This window comes from Motacilla alba, chromosome 8 (genome assembly GCF_015832195.1).
Source record: "Motacilla alba alba isolate MOTALB_02 chromosome 8, Motacilla_alba_V1.0_pri, whole genome shotgun sequence".
Lineage (NCBI taxonomy): Eukaryota > Metazoa > Chordata > Aves > Passeriformes > Motacillidae > Motacilla > Motacilla alba.
Genome location: NC_052023.1, coordinates 10,491,871 through 10,506,884, shown reverse-complemented (window position 1 = coordinate 10,506,884; position 15,014 = coordinate 10,491,871). Strand labels below are relative to the sequence as shown.

General features: G+C 52.1%; 1 protein-coding gene and 1 long non-coding RNA gene across 20 annotated transcripts in view; one reads left to right on the top strand and one right to left on the bottom strand.

Moving 5' to 3' along the window:
• The window catches only part of PTPRF (protein tyrosine phosphatase receptor type F), a 376,703-nt gene extending 366,362 nt beyond the window's left edge, over positions 1-10,341 (top strand). For all 19 annotated transcript variants that reach the window (XM_038143940.1, XM_038143941.1, XM_038143936.1 and 16 more), the window contains 8 exons: positions 1,046-1,200; positions 2,485-2,770; positions 4,392-4,570; positions 7,031-7,157; positions 7,380-7,505; positions 8,125-8,279; positions 8,412-8,547; positions 8,663-10,341. In XM_038143940.1, the coding sequence (XP_037999868.1) occupies positions 1,046-1,200; positions 2,485-2,770; positions 4,392-4,570; positions 7,031-7,157; positions 7,380-7,505; positions 8,125-8,279; positions 8,412-8,547; positions 8,663-8,731 (1,233 nt within the window). In that variant the 3' untranslated portion in view covers positions 8,732-10,341. The remainder of the gene's footprint in view (positions 1-1,045; positions 1,201-2,484; positions 2,771-4,391; positions 4,571-7,030; positions 7,158-7,379; positions 7,506-8,124; positions 8,280-8,411; positions 8,548-8,662) is intronic.
• LOC119703721 lies at positions 2,778-14,873 on the bottom strand. The gene is made up of 3 exons (XR_005257745.1): positions 14,738-14,873; positions 11,652-11,736; positions 2,778-3,070 (listed from the first exon to the last, which is right to left on the bottom strand). It is a non-coding gene; the product is annotated as an uncharacterized LOC119703721 (long non-coding RNA).
• Between the last annotated feature and the right edge of the window lie 141 nt (positions 14,874-15,014).

Below are 15,014 nucleotides of genomic sequence, written 5' to 3'. Positions count from 1 at the left end.
GCTGCTGCTGCTGCTTCACGTATTGCAGGGATGCTTCCCAATGCTGCAGGGTGCTCCATGGCCCACAGGCAGTGGCCACTGGCTGTACCTGGCTTGGCCAGGCATGTGGCCAGTCCACACAGGAGCCATGTCTCACAGATGGGCTGCAGTAGGAGATCAGGTGCAGGTTGTGCATCTGGCTACCACTGGACTTTGGCCAGGATACTTGATGCTTGCTCTTCTGCGTGCTTTCTGCAATGGGCCCCAGAGCAGGGCTCTTCTCGCCTCTGATGAGTGTACAGGTAGCAGCTGTCCTCCCATTAGAGGGACAACATGGGAAGCAGTGAATTTTTATCACTCCTGTCACTAATAATGCAAATGGAGGGGCTATTTCTGACATGAGCATAAACCCTTCTCTCCTGCCTGCTGCATTCCTCATTACTGTTTGGAAATCCCTAGGGGCAGTGTCAGCAGTAGTGTCAATGCAGACAGGCTTTGCAGCAAGTGCTTCTGTGCGTGGCTGAGTCTGTGCCAGGAGCCCAGTGCTCAGGGGGCACACACTCGTGCCCCAGGAAGGCCCCAGTAACCACACAGCCATTCCTGCTGCTTGCTGCATAGATCACTTAGCCAAGCCCAGAGAGGAGCAGGGCAGTCTACTGTCACAGGCTGGTCACACAGCCCAGGGACACCATGATGCAGAGGAGCAGGGAGGGAACTGGCTGCTGTATCCCTTCCGTGCCCAGTGCCCATTTTCCCTGAATGTCAGTGAGTATGCAGGTAGTGAGCCTGTGCTGTGCCAAAAAGAGTCTTTCACCTTCCCTGCAGTCTGCTCCACTCCTGCAGAGATGCTCTGTTGTCTGTAAAACTGCCTTTCTACAGAGCATCTGTATGAATAGGAGCTTTGCAATAAACCTGTGTTTTTCCTCCAAGTTTTCACTGGTGAAAGTCCAGTAAATGCATCATCACACAGAGCTTTGCGTGCCTGTGGCTGTTGTTGCTCTATCAGTGGCTTCCTGCACTGGGATGAGATGTTCTCATGCAAACAACTCCTCTTTGTCTTGGACAGAATGGCTCCAATGAGAAGACAGAGCTGCGACAGTTCCAGTTCATGGCTTGGCCTGATCACGGGGTCCCAGAATACCCCACCCCAATCCTCGCTTTCCTGCGACGGGTCAAGGCCTGTAACCCAACAGATGCTGGGCCCATGGTTGTGCATTGCAGGTAGGACTGTGTGTTTGCCTTCTGGCTGCAGGAGCTTTAACCTGTCTGAAAATGGAGTCTCCCGTTCTTGTGGGAAAGGTTTCATGGTAGCATAACCTGCACTGCATGCTTGGGCTGGCAGCAGAACAGGCCCAGCAGTGGTAATGCAGTGGTGGCATTTCTGTTGTTACTGCTGTATCAGATTAAACAGCACTGCTATATGGAGAGCCTTAGAAAACACATTTTCCTGCAAAACTGCAAGTGCCATTTAAAAATTAAATTATCTGTGCCCAGCATAAGTGGGTGGTACTTTCAGATGCACATCACTGACAGAAATGCATGCAGTGACCTCTATGAACATTCATATGCAGTATTTACAGCTGTACTCTTTCACAGGGTAGAAAGGCAGCTCTTAAGGCAAAATATTAGTCTACTAAGGCTCAGCATCTTACCCAGTCAAGATTTATTTGTAGCAGCCAAGAGGGGACTGTTACTGAGCAAACCACTCCATCATTGCTGTTTCAGCATACGTCTTACCAGCAGTGTTTAATGCTCTTCTTTCATGCTCTGTTTCAGATGGTAGTGGGGTGTAATTAACACACAAACAAGCTGTATTAAAGCCCTGTTAAGGATATGACTTGTACCGTAAATGAGGGAATGCCAAGCTCCCTATCTCTGTCTGTGTTTACATGTCACAACAGTGTATCTGCTGTTTTCAGGGTGATCTCAGAGTGAGTAGCTTAAGTTTGCTACTGCCCATCCAACAGCTGTGGAGAGGCATTTGGTGCTTGAGCAAAGGTCTCAGCACAGTCGTGCATAATGTCAGCTTTCTGCTTCCCCTCTCAGGCTGTCCTTGCTCATTTTATGGGTGAGGAAACAGTGACCCAGGTTAGGGGACACGCAGGCTGGAAATTATGGACTTCACTGGTGTTAGGGCCCAGTCTGCTCTTCATGTCTTCTGACTTCATACACACGTGTGCTGTCACTCTCTGGCCTGTTAAACCCATTTCTCCTTCCCTTGTGGAGGGGCTGCCAGCCACCACAGGAATCAGCAGGGTGACACCATGTCCTTTCCACTCCAGCAGTGAGAGGGGGACAGCAGAAAGGCTGAGGAGCCTCTCACATTCTCCAGTGATTCTCTCCCTCGCTCCTCCTGTCACTTCTTGTTTGGAGCTTCGCTCATAGAGAGCAGCCTTTACTCCCCTTGTGTGCCGTAAGTCCGGCTGATCTCTGAAGCACTGTTAGAGCTTGTGTGACATCTCTAGGAGACTGTGTCGCCTCAGACCGTGTGCTTTGCTCCTGCAGTGCTGGCGTGGGCCGAACTGGCTGCTTCATCGTCATCGACGCCATGCTGGAGCGGATGAAGCACGAGAAGACCGTGGACATCTACGGGCACGTGACATGCATGCGCTCCCAGCGCAACTACATGGTGCAGACAGAGGACCAGTACATCTTCATCCACGAGGCCTTGCTGGAGGCTGCCACGTGCGGCAATACCGAGGTGCCCGCACGCAACCTCTTCGCCCACATCCAGAAGCTGACCCAGGTGCCACCAGGCGAGAGCGTCACTGCAATGGAGCTGGAATTCAAGGTTGGTGGCAGAGCCCCAGCATCCCACTTCTCTGGTGCCCTGTCTCTGCCCACAGAGCTCCAGGGGCTGCTCATCCAGAGAGGTGGGAGAGGTGGGCTGTGGATCATTACAGACAGTTATTCTTTTGTGTGTTTCCAAAGCAGGTAGGCAGTGATTTAAAATACATTTGAATTGTAAAGCTTGTGTCGGCCATGGTCCCCCCTGGATTGGCAGCTTCTGGGGACGATATAAAAGGCAGATGGATGTGCAGTTCCCAGCAGCACATTCTGCTCTAGGTTCACTGTGCAGCAGGAGCTGCATCTGAAATCAGATGCATATCATGTTAGTGATAATTGATGTTACTGTGAACAACTTGTCTGGAAACAGCTCCAATTTAAATATGTGAGACATTTCTGGTCTCATTTCTTCAATGCTAAGCTCTGTAATCTTTTAACCACCTCAACACCAAGCCTCGCTGTCTAGAATTGATGAAGGCTGTGTTTCAAGGCACACCATTTTTAAGAAGCCAAGCCCACATTTTTCTGCCTGTATCTGTGTATGCCAACTGCAGATATTTATTACAGCCTTGGAGCTGAAGTGAGCTCTGTTAAGTGCCCATATTCTCAGATGACGTGCATTAGTCCAGTGAACTCTTGCAGGGGAATACAGCTCACGCAGGGAGGCAGCAGACCATGCAGACCAGGCTGTGAAATGAACTGCAACAGTACACCTTCACCCTGGGGATTCCCTCCAAGTGACAAAGGAGCAGGAGAGGCAAAATATTGACTTTCCATGTAAACTAGGAATAGTTGAGAAGCTCTGTCCTGTGGTTATCAGAGCTGCTGGTATCCTGGGGTTGGAACAGTAAAACATGCCGCCTCAGTGTCTCATGGTGACACTGAAAAACTCCTAAGGAGAGCCACAGAATTATGCTCAACTCAAGCAATTCTGTTGTAAGAAAGACAAAATTTTACTTTCCTTCCATTTCTCCAAAGTTGTCTTGAGAACAGTAATGAAATTGCCCCTCTCTGTGCCCTGGCAGTGTCCACTGCATGGGAAACCCTGGGGAGCAGGATATGGGAGGGCCTCCCATGGCTGCACTGCTCCCCAGAAAGCACCCTGTCCCCCTGCAGAGAGTCTCTGCTGAGGTCAACCTGCCACTCACAGAGAGAAGGGTGGTTCTGGAGATGCTGGAGGCAGTCTTTTGGGGAAGGAAGACAAAAAAGAAAGAAGCTGGGGGAAGGAAGAGTGACTTCTGTTTGAAACTGCCAGCAGATCTAAGTAACACATTTACCCTGACTCCAGTTTATGGGAGTCAAAAAGAGCCATAAAATGTCTCACAGTAACCCAAAATATATCTTCTTTACCTAAAACTGTCACAATTCTCACATTTTCTTGGGTTCTTCTGGGGTGAGAAGTAAATAACTAGACATTGTTGGAAGAGGAAAAGCTTTGCTTCCGTGCCCATGCCACCACCAAGCATACATCCCTGGCTCAGAGTGGTACAAAGCTTCATGGCTCTGTGTGTGTCAGAGAGCTGCTGTGGGTCTCCACTACACTATATGACTGCTGCCAGGATCCAGTTCTGCCCCCAGACTGCTGCATCTCCAGCAGGGATCTGATGTGTCTCCTCCTCTTTCAGCTGCTGGCCAATTCTAAAGCACATACCTCACGTTTCATCAGTGCCAACCTCCCATGCAACAAATTCAAGAACCGCCTCGTGAACATCATGCCGTATGAGCTGACAAGAGTCTGCCTGCAGCCCATCCGCGGCGTCGAGGGCTCTGACTACATCAATGCCAGCTTCATAGATGGCTACAGGTAAGGATTACCTTGGGTGACTGTGCCAGTTTGTCCTGCCTGCTTGGAAAGCCAGGCAGAGCTGCCTTTTCTTTCCCAAGGACTGGTCCTGACTGCCTGAGGTGGGCTGGGGACCACTTTGTTGCGTTTTATCTATTTCCATCTTCTCAGACACTGCAGTGTGTGTAGTTACAATATGTGAAGACTGCCTGTGAGTGAGCACTGCCAGGCTGGCTTGTGTTGCTGTAGACAGATGTCCACATGGCTGGAGTGGCAGGCTGTGTTGGCTCCTGTGGAGGTTTTATGGGATATTCTGGTAGGCATCCCTTGGCTTGTGTTTTATATCTACAGTACCTAGCTCAAACCTGCTTCCCCGCTGTAGCAACTAGAGTTAGGAGTGTGCTTCCACTGAGTGGCTGATCCAGGCAGCAGCTCAAGGCTTGCTCCATGTCTTGATTTTGGGAGGAGTCTGGATCCTCAGGCAGGGCTGGTACTGGACACTGGGAAGTCCATCACCAGGTTATTCTCACCAGAACACAGTTTAGAAAGCACAAATTAAGATCTAGTGGGGCAGTAATGCTTAAGTTTTCTGTATCTGTCTGCTGACATCTAATTCTCAGATGCTAAATGCCAGGAGAGAATAGCCCAGTGGCCACATCCCCTTCCCAAGCAACCCCTAGACAATAATCCAAACCAAATCACAATGATGCACATAAAAGGCCTGTTCCTGTCATCTGTGCACCATCACTGTAAGGTCATCCCTCATGTGCACCATCATCAGTGCTGGAGTGGGGGATGCAATGATAGATGTGGCACATGTCCCTTCCAGCTTGGCTTTGCACACCTGCCTCTTTTGGACTGGTAACCTCTGAGATGCAAAAGGCACTGCCAAAGGGAACAAATGTGGGTGCAGCCAGGCCAGCAGCTCTGTGCCTTGTCACTGCTCCAGCAGCTGAGCCCAGCAAGAGTTCCCAGGGAGGAGGGCTACGTGGAGGCAAGAGTGGACAAGGAGCAAAAGGGGAGCAGCTCTGGGAGCATCCCAACACAGGAAAACTGAAGCAAGCCAGGCTCCCTCAGGGTGGGACAGAGTAATAGGGAGGGATGAAGGGGCTGGAGAAAAGCTGTGACAGAGCAGAGAGTGTCTCCGCTACCTCCTGGGTGTGTGGCACAGAGCCACCCACCACTAGTCATTAAGGCGGCTGCCTGGCTGCAGCCTGAGTCCAACAGATGGACTGCAGCCACTGTCCTGGCTCCAGAGCTGATAGAGAGCAACACTGGCTTTCCCTCTTGGTAATGCTATGGAGGGAGAGAGAGGGCTGTCATCACAGCAGGTGGTACCATTTCATGTGCTACTTACCCTATCCCCAAGTTCTGTTATCTCTTTCCATCCCTTCCTTTGAACCATCATTCTTCTAGTTATCTAAAGAAATCAGTTGGCCCAAGGTTCTGCAGATACCACTGATGCTGCATCTTTATTAGCTTTTTCACATCGTTCTGCATTCCCATTCCCTGTTTTTTTGCTGCATGTTATAAATCCACCTTGAAGCAGCCCCTGTCTGCATCTCGCATGTTAGAGCTGCCCTGCAGCATGTTCATTAATTTAGCACCATTAAAAATAGCACCGTAGAGGGATGAAGGCAAAACGGAGGGAGGAAGGCAGGATGGAGGGAGGAAGGCAGGATGGAAGAAGCCAGCCCTGGTCCCACGGGCTCCAGCGCCCCTCAGTGGTGGAGCCAGCCCGGGCTCTGCTGTGCCAGGCTGGGAGCTCAGAGAGCCACGGTACCAGCATGCCAGAGCTGAGTCCAAAGCACCAAGGGGGCTTTCTTCAGGATGGAGGCTAGTCTGGGGCAGGTCACACAGAAAATTAGGAGAGGTGCTCTTGTTGGCAGCGGAACCAAAAACAAATTCTGAAGCTTTAGAAAAGCAGACAAAACTGTATTCATGGTTTCCACACTGCCCTCGTTCTTGTCTGGAGTGTGTAATCCAGGTGACCTGGTTCAGCTGCTCTGTTCTCCCATGCAATGGGAGGGACAGCGGGTACTGCAGAGAGTAAAAGGAACACAGGGGTGCTGCTGGGATCATCCCCAAGCACAGTCTCTCCTTCCAGCCCAGGTGGGTGCTGGCAGCCTGCTAGTGGGGGCCTGGGTGCCAAGAGGGCTCTCAGTGCAGCAGCAGCACTGGAGACAAGCAGCAGCAAGAGGCTGAGCAGGGGACACTGTCACCCCAGCAAGGACTAAGAGCTTTTCTGGATTCTCCAAGTTGTGCTCACTGTGTCTGTGGGGAGCACTTAGAAGACAAATGCTGGACCAGCTCACCTCTCTCCCAGAGCCCATGGCTCATCCTGGAGACCTGCCTTCTACAGCTGGATTGTCAGACTTGCTCCCTGGTACCATGGGGCCCTGCCTCCAGCCCACCAGCCCCCAGAAGCAGCTGCTGCCCATCTCTGAGGAGCTGCTCTGAGCACCATTATGTTTGTCACAGGCAGCAGAAGGCCTACATCGCCACGCAGGGACCACTGGCCGAGACCACAGAGGATTTCTGGCGGATGCTCTGGGAGCACGACTCCACCATTGTGGTGATGTTGACAAAGCTGCGTGAGATGGGCCGGGTACGAGTCCTGCTGTGGGGACAAGGGGGCTGTGGGGCTGCTGTCTGTGGGCACACGCTCTTGGCTCACCCCAGTCTGTGTTTGGCACCACTCACTCTGGGTGAGCCCCCCACTGTCTGGTGGCTGACCCTGTGGCCCCACAACCACACAGGCACCCAGGGAGCGGGAGGGAGGAGCAGCAGCTTGTCAGTGCTAATGTCTTACCCTGCTCCTCATCCACAGGAGAAGTGCCATCAGTACTGGCCTGCAGAGCGCTCTGCCCGGTACCAGTACTTCGTGGTGGACCCCATGGCTGAGTACAACATGCCACAGTACATCCTCCGGGAGTTCAAGGTGACAGATGCCAGGGTGAGTGCATCTGCTGGCTCCCCAGCTCCTATGCCTCTCATGCCTCTGCCCTACCCAGGCTAGTCAAGGGAGTATGCAACAGCTCCTGGAGAAATGGGAAAGCAAATGCTGCCTTGCACTGCAGGCAAAAAGGGCTGCTGCCCACCACCTACTGCTCCTCTTTCCACAGGTTTCAGCCCTGCCAGCTGTGTCAGCCCCATGAACAGCTCAGGCTTCCCTGTCAGCATCTGACCCTGCCTTGCCTGTGCTGCTCACTTGAGCAAGCATTTAACACAGGTCCCCCTGCACCTGGAGTCTGTGTGTGCAGCATCTGACCAGGCACAGGACCCCTGTGTTACAGTAAACATGGTTCTAGGGTGGAGCTGGGCCCCAAACACTGACCCAGTGGACCCTGTAGGGGCGCAAAGGCCTGCTTAGCTAAGCTACCCTGGGGTGAACATGGGAGAACAGAGACAGGTCCCAAACATGCAGCAAATTATCTGCCTGGGCTCACCTGTGGCCTGTGCACCTTCTCACCTGGCCTGGTTCAGGGGGTCTGAGAGCAGGTCAGAGCACCAGCACTGAGGGGAGTGAGATCAAGCCCTCACCAATGGTTCACCTAACACCTCTCTCCCTGCAGGACGGCCAGTCGCGGACCATCCGCCAGTTCCAGTTCACAGACTGGCCTGAACAGGGAGTGCCAAAGACAGGAGAGGGTTTCATTGACTTCATTGGGCAGGTGCACAAGACCAAGGAGCAGTTCGGGCAGGATGGGCCCATCACAGTGCACTGCAGGTAAGGACTGCAGTCTTGCCCTAGTGAGCAGGTCCCTGTGCTCCAGGAGCAGCTTGCACCACTCCTAGGAGCTCTGCAGAGCCTTTCTGGGGCTGGCAGAACTCAGAGTGGCCCCTCTTGCTCCCTGTGCAGTGCCGGGGTTGGGCGCACTGGCGTGTTCATCACACTCAGCATTGTGCTGGAGAGGATGCGCTACGAGGGCGTGGTGGACATGTTCCAGATGGTGAAGACCTTGCGGACGCAGCGGCCGGCCATGGTGCAGACAGAGGTGAGCTCCCCTCCTGTGGGAGAAGGGAGGGCCCTGATGCTTCTGGATGTTGGACCCTACAGCCCACTGTCCTTGTGTCCCCACTGCTCATGTTTCCCTCGTTGCTGCCTTGCAGGACCAGTACCAGCTGTGCTACAGAGCCGCACTGGAGTACCTTGGCAGCTTCGACCACTATGCAACGTAACAGTGCTTTCCTCCAGTCGCGGTGGGGATGTCTAGGAGTGGAGACGGGTCCCTCTGAGCCAGAGCCGCCCATTCCTCAGTCCTTCTGTACAGGTGGAGGTACTGCCTAGGCAGCAGACCTCCACGCCAACCAGTTTTGACCACGGCATTTAGGAACTTAGCCCCAGCGCCAAATGAGGGAATCCGATTCCAAAAGCATTTCCAGTCTCTGGCTGAATTTCTGCTCATGTGCATCTCTCACCCTCTCTCATGCCGACTGCATTTCACAGCAAGGCTTTAGGTGGGTGGAATGGGATCTTTTTTTTAAACATGTAAAATAGTTACTAGTGGTTTTTATAATCTTCTCTCTCTTTATTTTTTATTTTTTGCAAGTCTTAATGTTTTGCCCAAGCAGAACTGGACCCGCCAAACCTTTGGGAGTTGGGTTTTGGTTTTTTTAATTTCCTTTTGCTTTTACATTTTTTACTGCCCTGTGTTTATTTCAGCCCAGTCACTGCTGGTTCTGCCCATTTTAGTGCAGCTTCCTTGGTAATTTGCAGCAGCTGGCTTGTGGTTCCTGCCCATCTACATTCCCCATAGGCTTTTTAATCCTCTGTAGAATATGAAATTTCATGGAACTGGACCGAAGCTACCAACTATTTTTTTAGTCTTTCCCCCCCCCCCCCATTATTTCCTTAGTAGGTTTGGGTTTGGGAGGGCATATGGGGTCGCCAGAGAAGCGTCCCTTTGTCAGCTGGAAACTGTTCAGTCCTATTACGATACGTGTTCAACCAATCCAGTGACCGTGTGTATTGGCAGATCCTGATATGACGTGAGTTGTCGTCGCCTTGTTTGTGAGAGACCCGAAATCCCGGGCTCCAGGCATTGGAACCTCTTTTTGTGTGTCTTGCTGTAGAGGGGGCAGGAGTAGCGAGGGGGTCCCACAGTTCCCCAGGGAGGGGATGGAAAGAGCAAGACACGGCCCTTTGTGTTAATCCCACGGTTCTGTGCGTGCAAGCGCCATCCTGTCACCTCTCACCAGTGGAGTGCGTCAGAGCGTTGACAAAGGCAAGGAGCACAAGCCCAGCTGATCCACAGCAGAGCTGGACCATCTCGCTTTGGAAGCAGGGTACTGCAGGGAAGGGGAGGGGAGTACACATGGCTTCAGAGGTTGGGTGTATCTATAATTTCTGCTATCCTGCAAATGTTAAGAGTCACTAGAATATTGTACTTTCCGCTACTTCAGGATGTTCTAATGAACCAATGTGGCAAGACTACTGGACTTAATTTAATGGTACTATATATTAATACTCCTTATTATATCACGCTTGCACTAAAGATGGGGAGTGAGCAGCCCTCTTTTGAGTGCATTGAGTTATGAATAAAGGTGGTGGAAGGGTATCTAATTGTATTATCACATGTATTCCGAATGTTAAGAATCCAAGCTACGTTGAAATCAGCAATCCAGGGTTGGTAATGTTGGAGGACACATTCATTTTTACCTTGTGGATGCATAGTGCTGTAGGGGTCACTGTTGTATACAGTCTGTTTTCTATTTGTTAATAAAAAAATCTACAGCATCATTGCATAATTCTTGATGTTAATAAATTTGAATAATTGGGTTTCATACAAGCTGGCTTTCCTGTCTGTTTCTTCTGCAATAAGCAGAGGCCATAGAACCCTTTGGCAGGGGGTACCCTCCTCAGCCCTTGGCAGGTAAGTTCTTTCCCACAGGTATGTCCCAGTCATGAGTGCGCCGCACTTTCTGCAGGGACCCTGTACCTGCAAGGAGCTTGGAAACCTTCTATGACAATTCCCTTTGTGCATGTGTGTGCTCACCTCCTGCCCACTTACAGTTGTGCAGGAGTGCACTGACTGGCTGGACATGCAGGAGAGAGAGGTCGGTGGTGATGGCTTTGGTGGCAGTACCAGTCATTGCCACCCTCGTGGTCGCTGCAGTAACGCTGCTCTGCAGCACTGAGCACGGTCACGTATTCAGAGTTAGTGCTCAGCAGTAAAGCCGTCACATGGCCCCTGACTGCAGAGCAGCTCCCGTTTGTTCAGGTGTGAAACCTGCCCAGGCTGGCAGCCCTGCCTGCTCTGTGTGGCCTGGGACAGCCCAGGCCAGCCCTGCCCATGTGTGCACTGCAAGGCACGAAGTGTCGGCTCCTGGAGAGATCAGCACCTGCACACAGCGCAGGTGTGTGAGGGGAAAGCCACTGCAAGGGGTAGAACCACATGGGTCAGGGCCCTGGGGTATTTCCATCCTTCCCCAGGGAGCCGAATCTGCCCTGGCCAGCGTGTCCACAATGGGTGGGAGTGCATGGTGGACAGATGAGCTTTCCCTAGTGCGGCTATGGGCACCGTAGTGATTCCTCAGTGGCTGCTGGAGTTCAGCCACACATAGCATGGCCCTGCCAGGCCAGACGGGTTCCTGGGTAGGTGCCAGATGCAGAAATGTTTTCCCCTAGCCTGGCTCGTTACTACACTGCTTCGCTACAGCCTGAGGGGCTGTTGAGCAGCCTCGCTGAGGATGCAGATCCAAGGGCAAATCAAGCTGCTGCCCTTGTGAGGCAGCACACGTGTGCAGGTGTGTGTGGGCACGTGCCATTGCTGCTGGCAGTGGGAAGCTTGTCATTGCTGTGGGGGCCCAGGATGGCAGAGTGGCACAGCCGAGTGAACACCTGCTCACACACGGGTGTGTCTGGGGAGGAAGGGCACCACGCTCACTGTCGGCAGCCAGCCAGCTGGGAGATGGGCGGTGAGCACCTGCCTGTGCTGCAGCAACAATGCTCGGGCTCTGCTGCCAAACTACAGGTGGTGACAATGCTTCTGCCACTCACTGAGCACTCAGCAGGACTGCCACATGAGCAGCCCAAAGCTTTTGTCCATGTACAGCCTTAAATGCAGAGATTCTCACCAAAAGTTGCCAGAACACTTACAGATATGCACACGTGCATGGACCTTCTTTCTCTTCATCCAGGAACAGTTTGGACTTCATTCCCCGTCCGTGGGCTTGTCTGTGGACTGAGTAGAAGCACAAGGAGGCAGAGAAAGGGTGAATAACTTCAGCATGGAATGCACAAAGAATAACATGAGTGAGCCCAGGCCTCAGAGACAAGGCTATTGCTGGTAGCCACATGGCCAAAGCCTCGTGCTCATCTCACAGACCAGGAAAGGCTCAGTGAACAAACTGTGAAGACATGCCACCTTGGCAAGGGGACAGGCTTCTAGAGGTCAGAGAGCAGCAAAACCAGCTGCTGCAGTGACAGCTTTTCTCCAGCCCCTTTTGTCCACTCCTCTGGCCTGCTCACACAAAGCCAACACCTCTCCAAAGGGAATGGACTCACACCATTTTAAAAACACTTATTCTTTCAACATTTATTTCCCATTATTTCTATCTATCTCACAAAATAAAAGGAGAACAAAAGAACCATGGTGCATGGTGGATCAACAGCAATGCCAGCCAGTCCTCTTGTGCCACACTGCAGGCAGAGCCACCCTGCTTCCTCCCAGGGCTTGGTACTGACATTCCTGAGCTGCACTGCTCAGCTTTTCCCAGCTATTTTCCCAGCTAGAAAGGATTTACCACAGCTGGCTTTTGTTTTTTGTTTTTTTTTTTTGGCCTCATTTTCTTTGGTATCAGCCTGAGACTTTTCCCACCCTCTGGTATCAGTACCACACTGTGCTCCAGATCTGAAGGAATGGTCTGGAGACGGTGCTGTAAGACGCTTCAGCTTCTTGTGTTTGGAGTCTCAAACAGACCAACCATATTTGCATTAAGCAATGGAGCTGGGCTATTACTACTCTCTTTTTTTTTTCCCCCAGTGAAAATTTTCCATTCCTTAGTTATACCAGGTAGCCCCAACACAGCCTCAGATAAGCAGCTCTGTAAAGGCCGCAGTTTTGCAGGTGGGATTGCAGCTAAATGGCAGCTAGTCAAAGGTGAATTTCTGGGCTCTGAGGTGCCCTTCTGCTCTTTTGATTTTCATATTTTTTGTGCATACCATTGATGCTTGTAGCAGGAGCTGTGCAGGCACTGCCCAAGCTTGGCTTGCCTCCTAGTGATATTAACTCACAGGATCATAGAGTGGTTTGGGTTAGGAGACCTTTAAAGATCAGCTACTCCAAGAAACATCCTGACAAAGCACTATTCCTTTGGGATTCCACTGCTTTAAATTTTGTTTTTCAAAGGCAAAATAGTTGTTAAATAAGGAAAGAGAAAAAGCTGTGACACTGAAAAAATCTGAGCAGACTGCACAGTAGCTTGGCAACTCCTTCCCCCACAGTCCTCGAATTTCTTGTCCTCAGCAACATTGCCATTTTCATTTGTAACATTTCCTAGTTAAGAGTGACTATTTTTCTCCTCTTTTCTTTCCTTTTTTTCCCCTGTTTGACCTGGTTCATTTCTCAGGGCAGGAATAATACCGATCCTTCCAATTAAAAGCTCATTGTTGCCCTTTTGCCAGTTATAATAAGCAATCTAGTCCCCAGTAGCAATTACAGGTTGTCAAGCTTCCATGCCTACACTTTTCTGCTCACGGGAACATTTTGCCACTTGACATCTTGAAAAGGCTGACGCGTGTCTCCTGAGGGCAGCAGGGCAAGGGAGGTGATTCTGCCCCTCTACTTCGTTCTTTTGAGACCCCACCTGGAGCTCTGTGTCCAGCTCTGGGGTCCCAAACACAGCAATAACATGGACCTGCTGGAGCAGGTCCAGAGGAGGTCACAAAGATGCCCAGAGGGCTGGAGCACCCCTCCTGTTAGGACAGGCTGAGAGAATTGGGGTTGTTCAGCCTGGAATAGCGAAGGCTCTAGGGAGACCTTACACAATTTCCTGTGCCTAAAGAGAGAATTGGAGCAGGGCTTTCCACAAGGGCCTGTAGTGATAGAACAGGGGGGAATGGCTTTGAACTCAAAAGAGGGCAGGATTAGATTAGATGTAAGGAAGAAACTCTTCCCTACAAGGGTGGTGAGGCACTGAAACAGATTGCCCAGAGAACTTATGGATGCCTCATCCCTGGAAATGTTCCAGGCAAGGTTGGATGCGACTTTGAGCAACCGGGTCTAGTGGAAGGTGTCCCTGTCCAGTGCAGGGAGTGGAACAAGATGATCTTCAAGGTCTCTTCCAACTCAAACCATTCTGTGATTCTGTGATAATAGAAAGTTGATGTTTCTTGACTAGAGGATGACAAGTGCAGCTGCCAAGCCACAAAAAAGGCCAGAAATGCAATTTGTCTCAAAACTGTTACCTGACAATTGTCTGGCTTTTTATAGGAGGTTGTGTGCCATGCCTGCTGCTGCTATAATCTACTTTGGGGCTTTGGTCTGTGTATACCTGGCAATTCAAGATCTGAGCAGGTCAGAGAGGCAGCAGACAGGGAGAACCTGTGTTGGAGTGGTGTTTTGTCAGGCCTTTCAGGGCTGCTGCCCACCTGTAGCACGACAGCAAAGGAAACGTGTATCAGAAGGAACAGTGAAATTAAGGTTTTATTTAGGCATGAGGGAACAAGTGTGGTCTCTGATGATAGCTTTGAGCTTTTTCAGGTGGGTTGTGCTTACTTTCAAGGTTTCTCACTGGCACTTAGAGATTTAGAATGTATTTAGCACAGCAGAGTGTGAAAATCGCAGCCAGTCCCAGCCAGGGAAGGAGAGGTCAGTGTCCCTCGACAGGCTCTGTTAAGCACTCGGCCCTGCACACACTCAAAAAAGGCCTTTGCTGCTAAAGCTGTATTGCCAGGTCCCAGCCCCTGACACAACCGGGGCGGATCGCTGGCAACACCCGCTGGCTGCGGCGGCGCTTCTCCACGGTTCTGGAGGGCCGGACCGCGCTGGCCCAGCGCCGCGGCGTGGGCCGGGCCTGCTGCCGGCCCAGCCCCAGTCTGCGCTCGCTGCCAAACGCTTGCAAAGAGTCAAGTTCTACTCCGGCTTTGTTTACACACGAAACCGTAGGACCATACTTAGCGGGGTTCGTGCGCTCGGCTGGCAGCCGCCTGTTGTGTGTCCCCGCTCCGCGCCCGAAACTCACCCGCTCGCTGCAGCCCCCAAGTACCCGGGGATAGCGTCCACCTCGCGCTGAGCGCCCGCGGGACCGGGATCAGTTTCATCCGGCGACACTCCCTGGGGCCCGGAGGCGGGGAGCGGGCGGGATACCGAGGGGATGCGGGCGGCACGGGGCCGGGGTCCCGCCGTGGCTGCGCTGAGGGAGCCCCGCGCGGCCCCCGCTCGACCGCCCCCTAGCAACTGCCTGGTCCCGCCTGCCTAGCAACCGCCCCGCGCCCGGCCTCCTGATTCGCCGGCCAGCC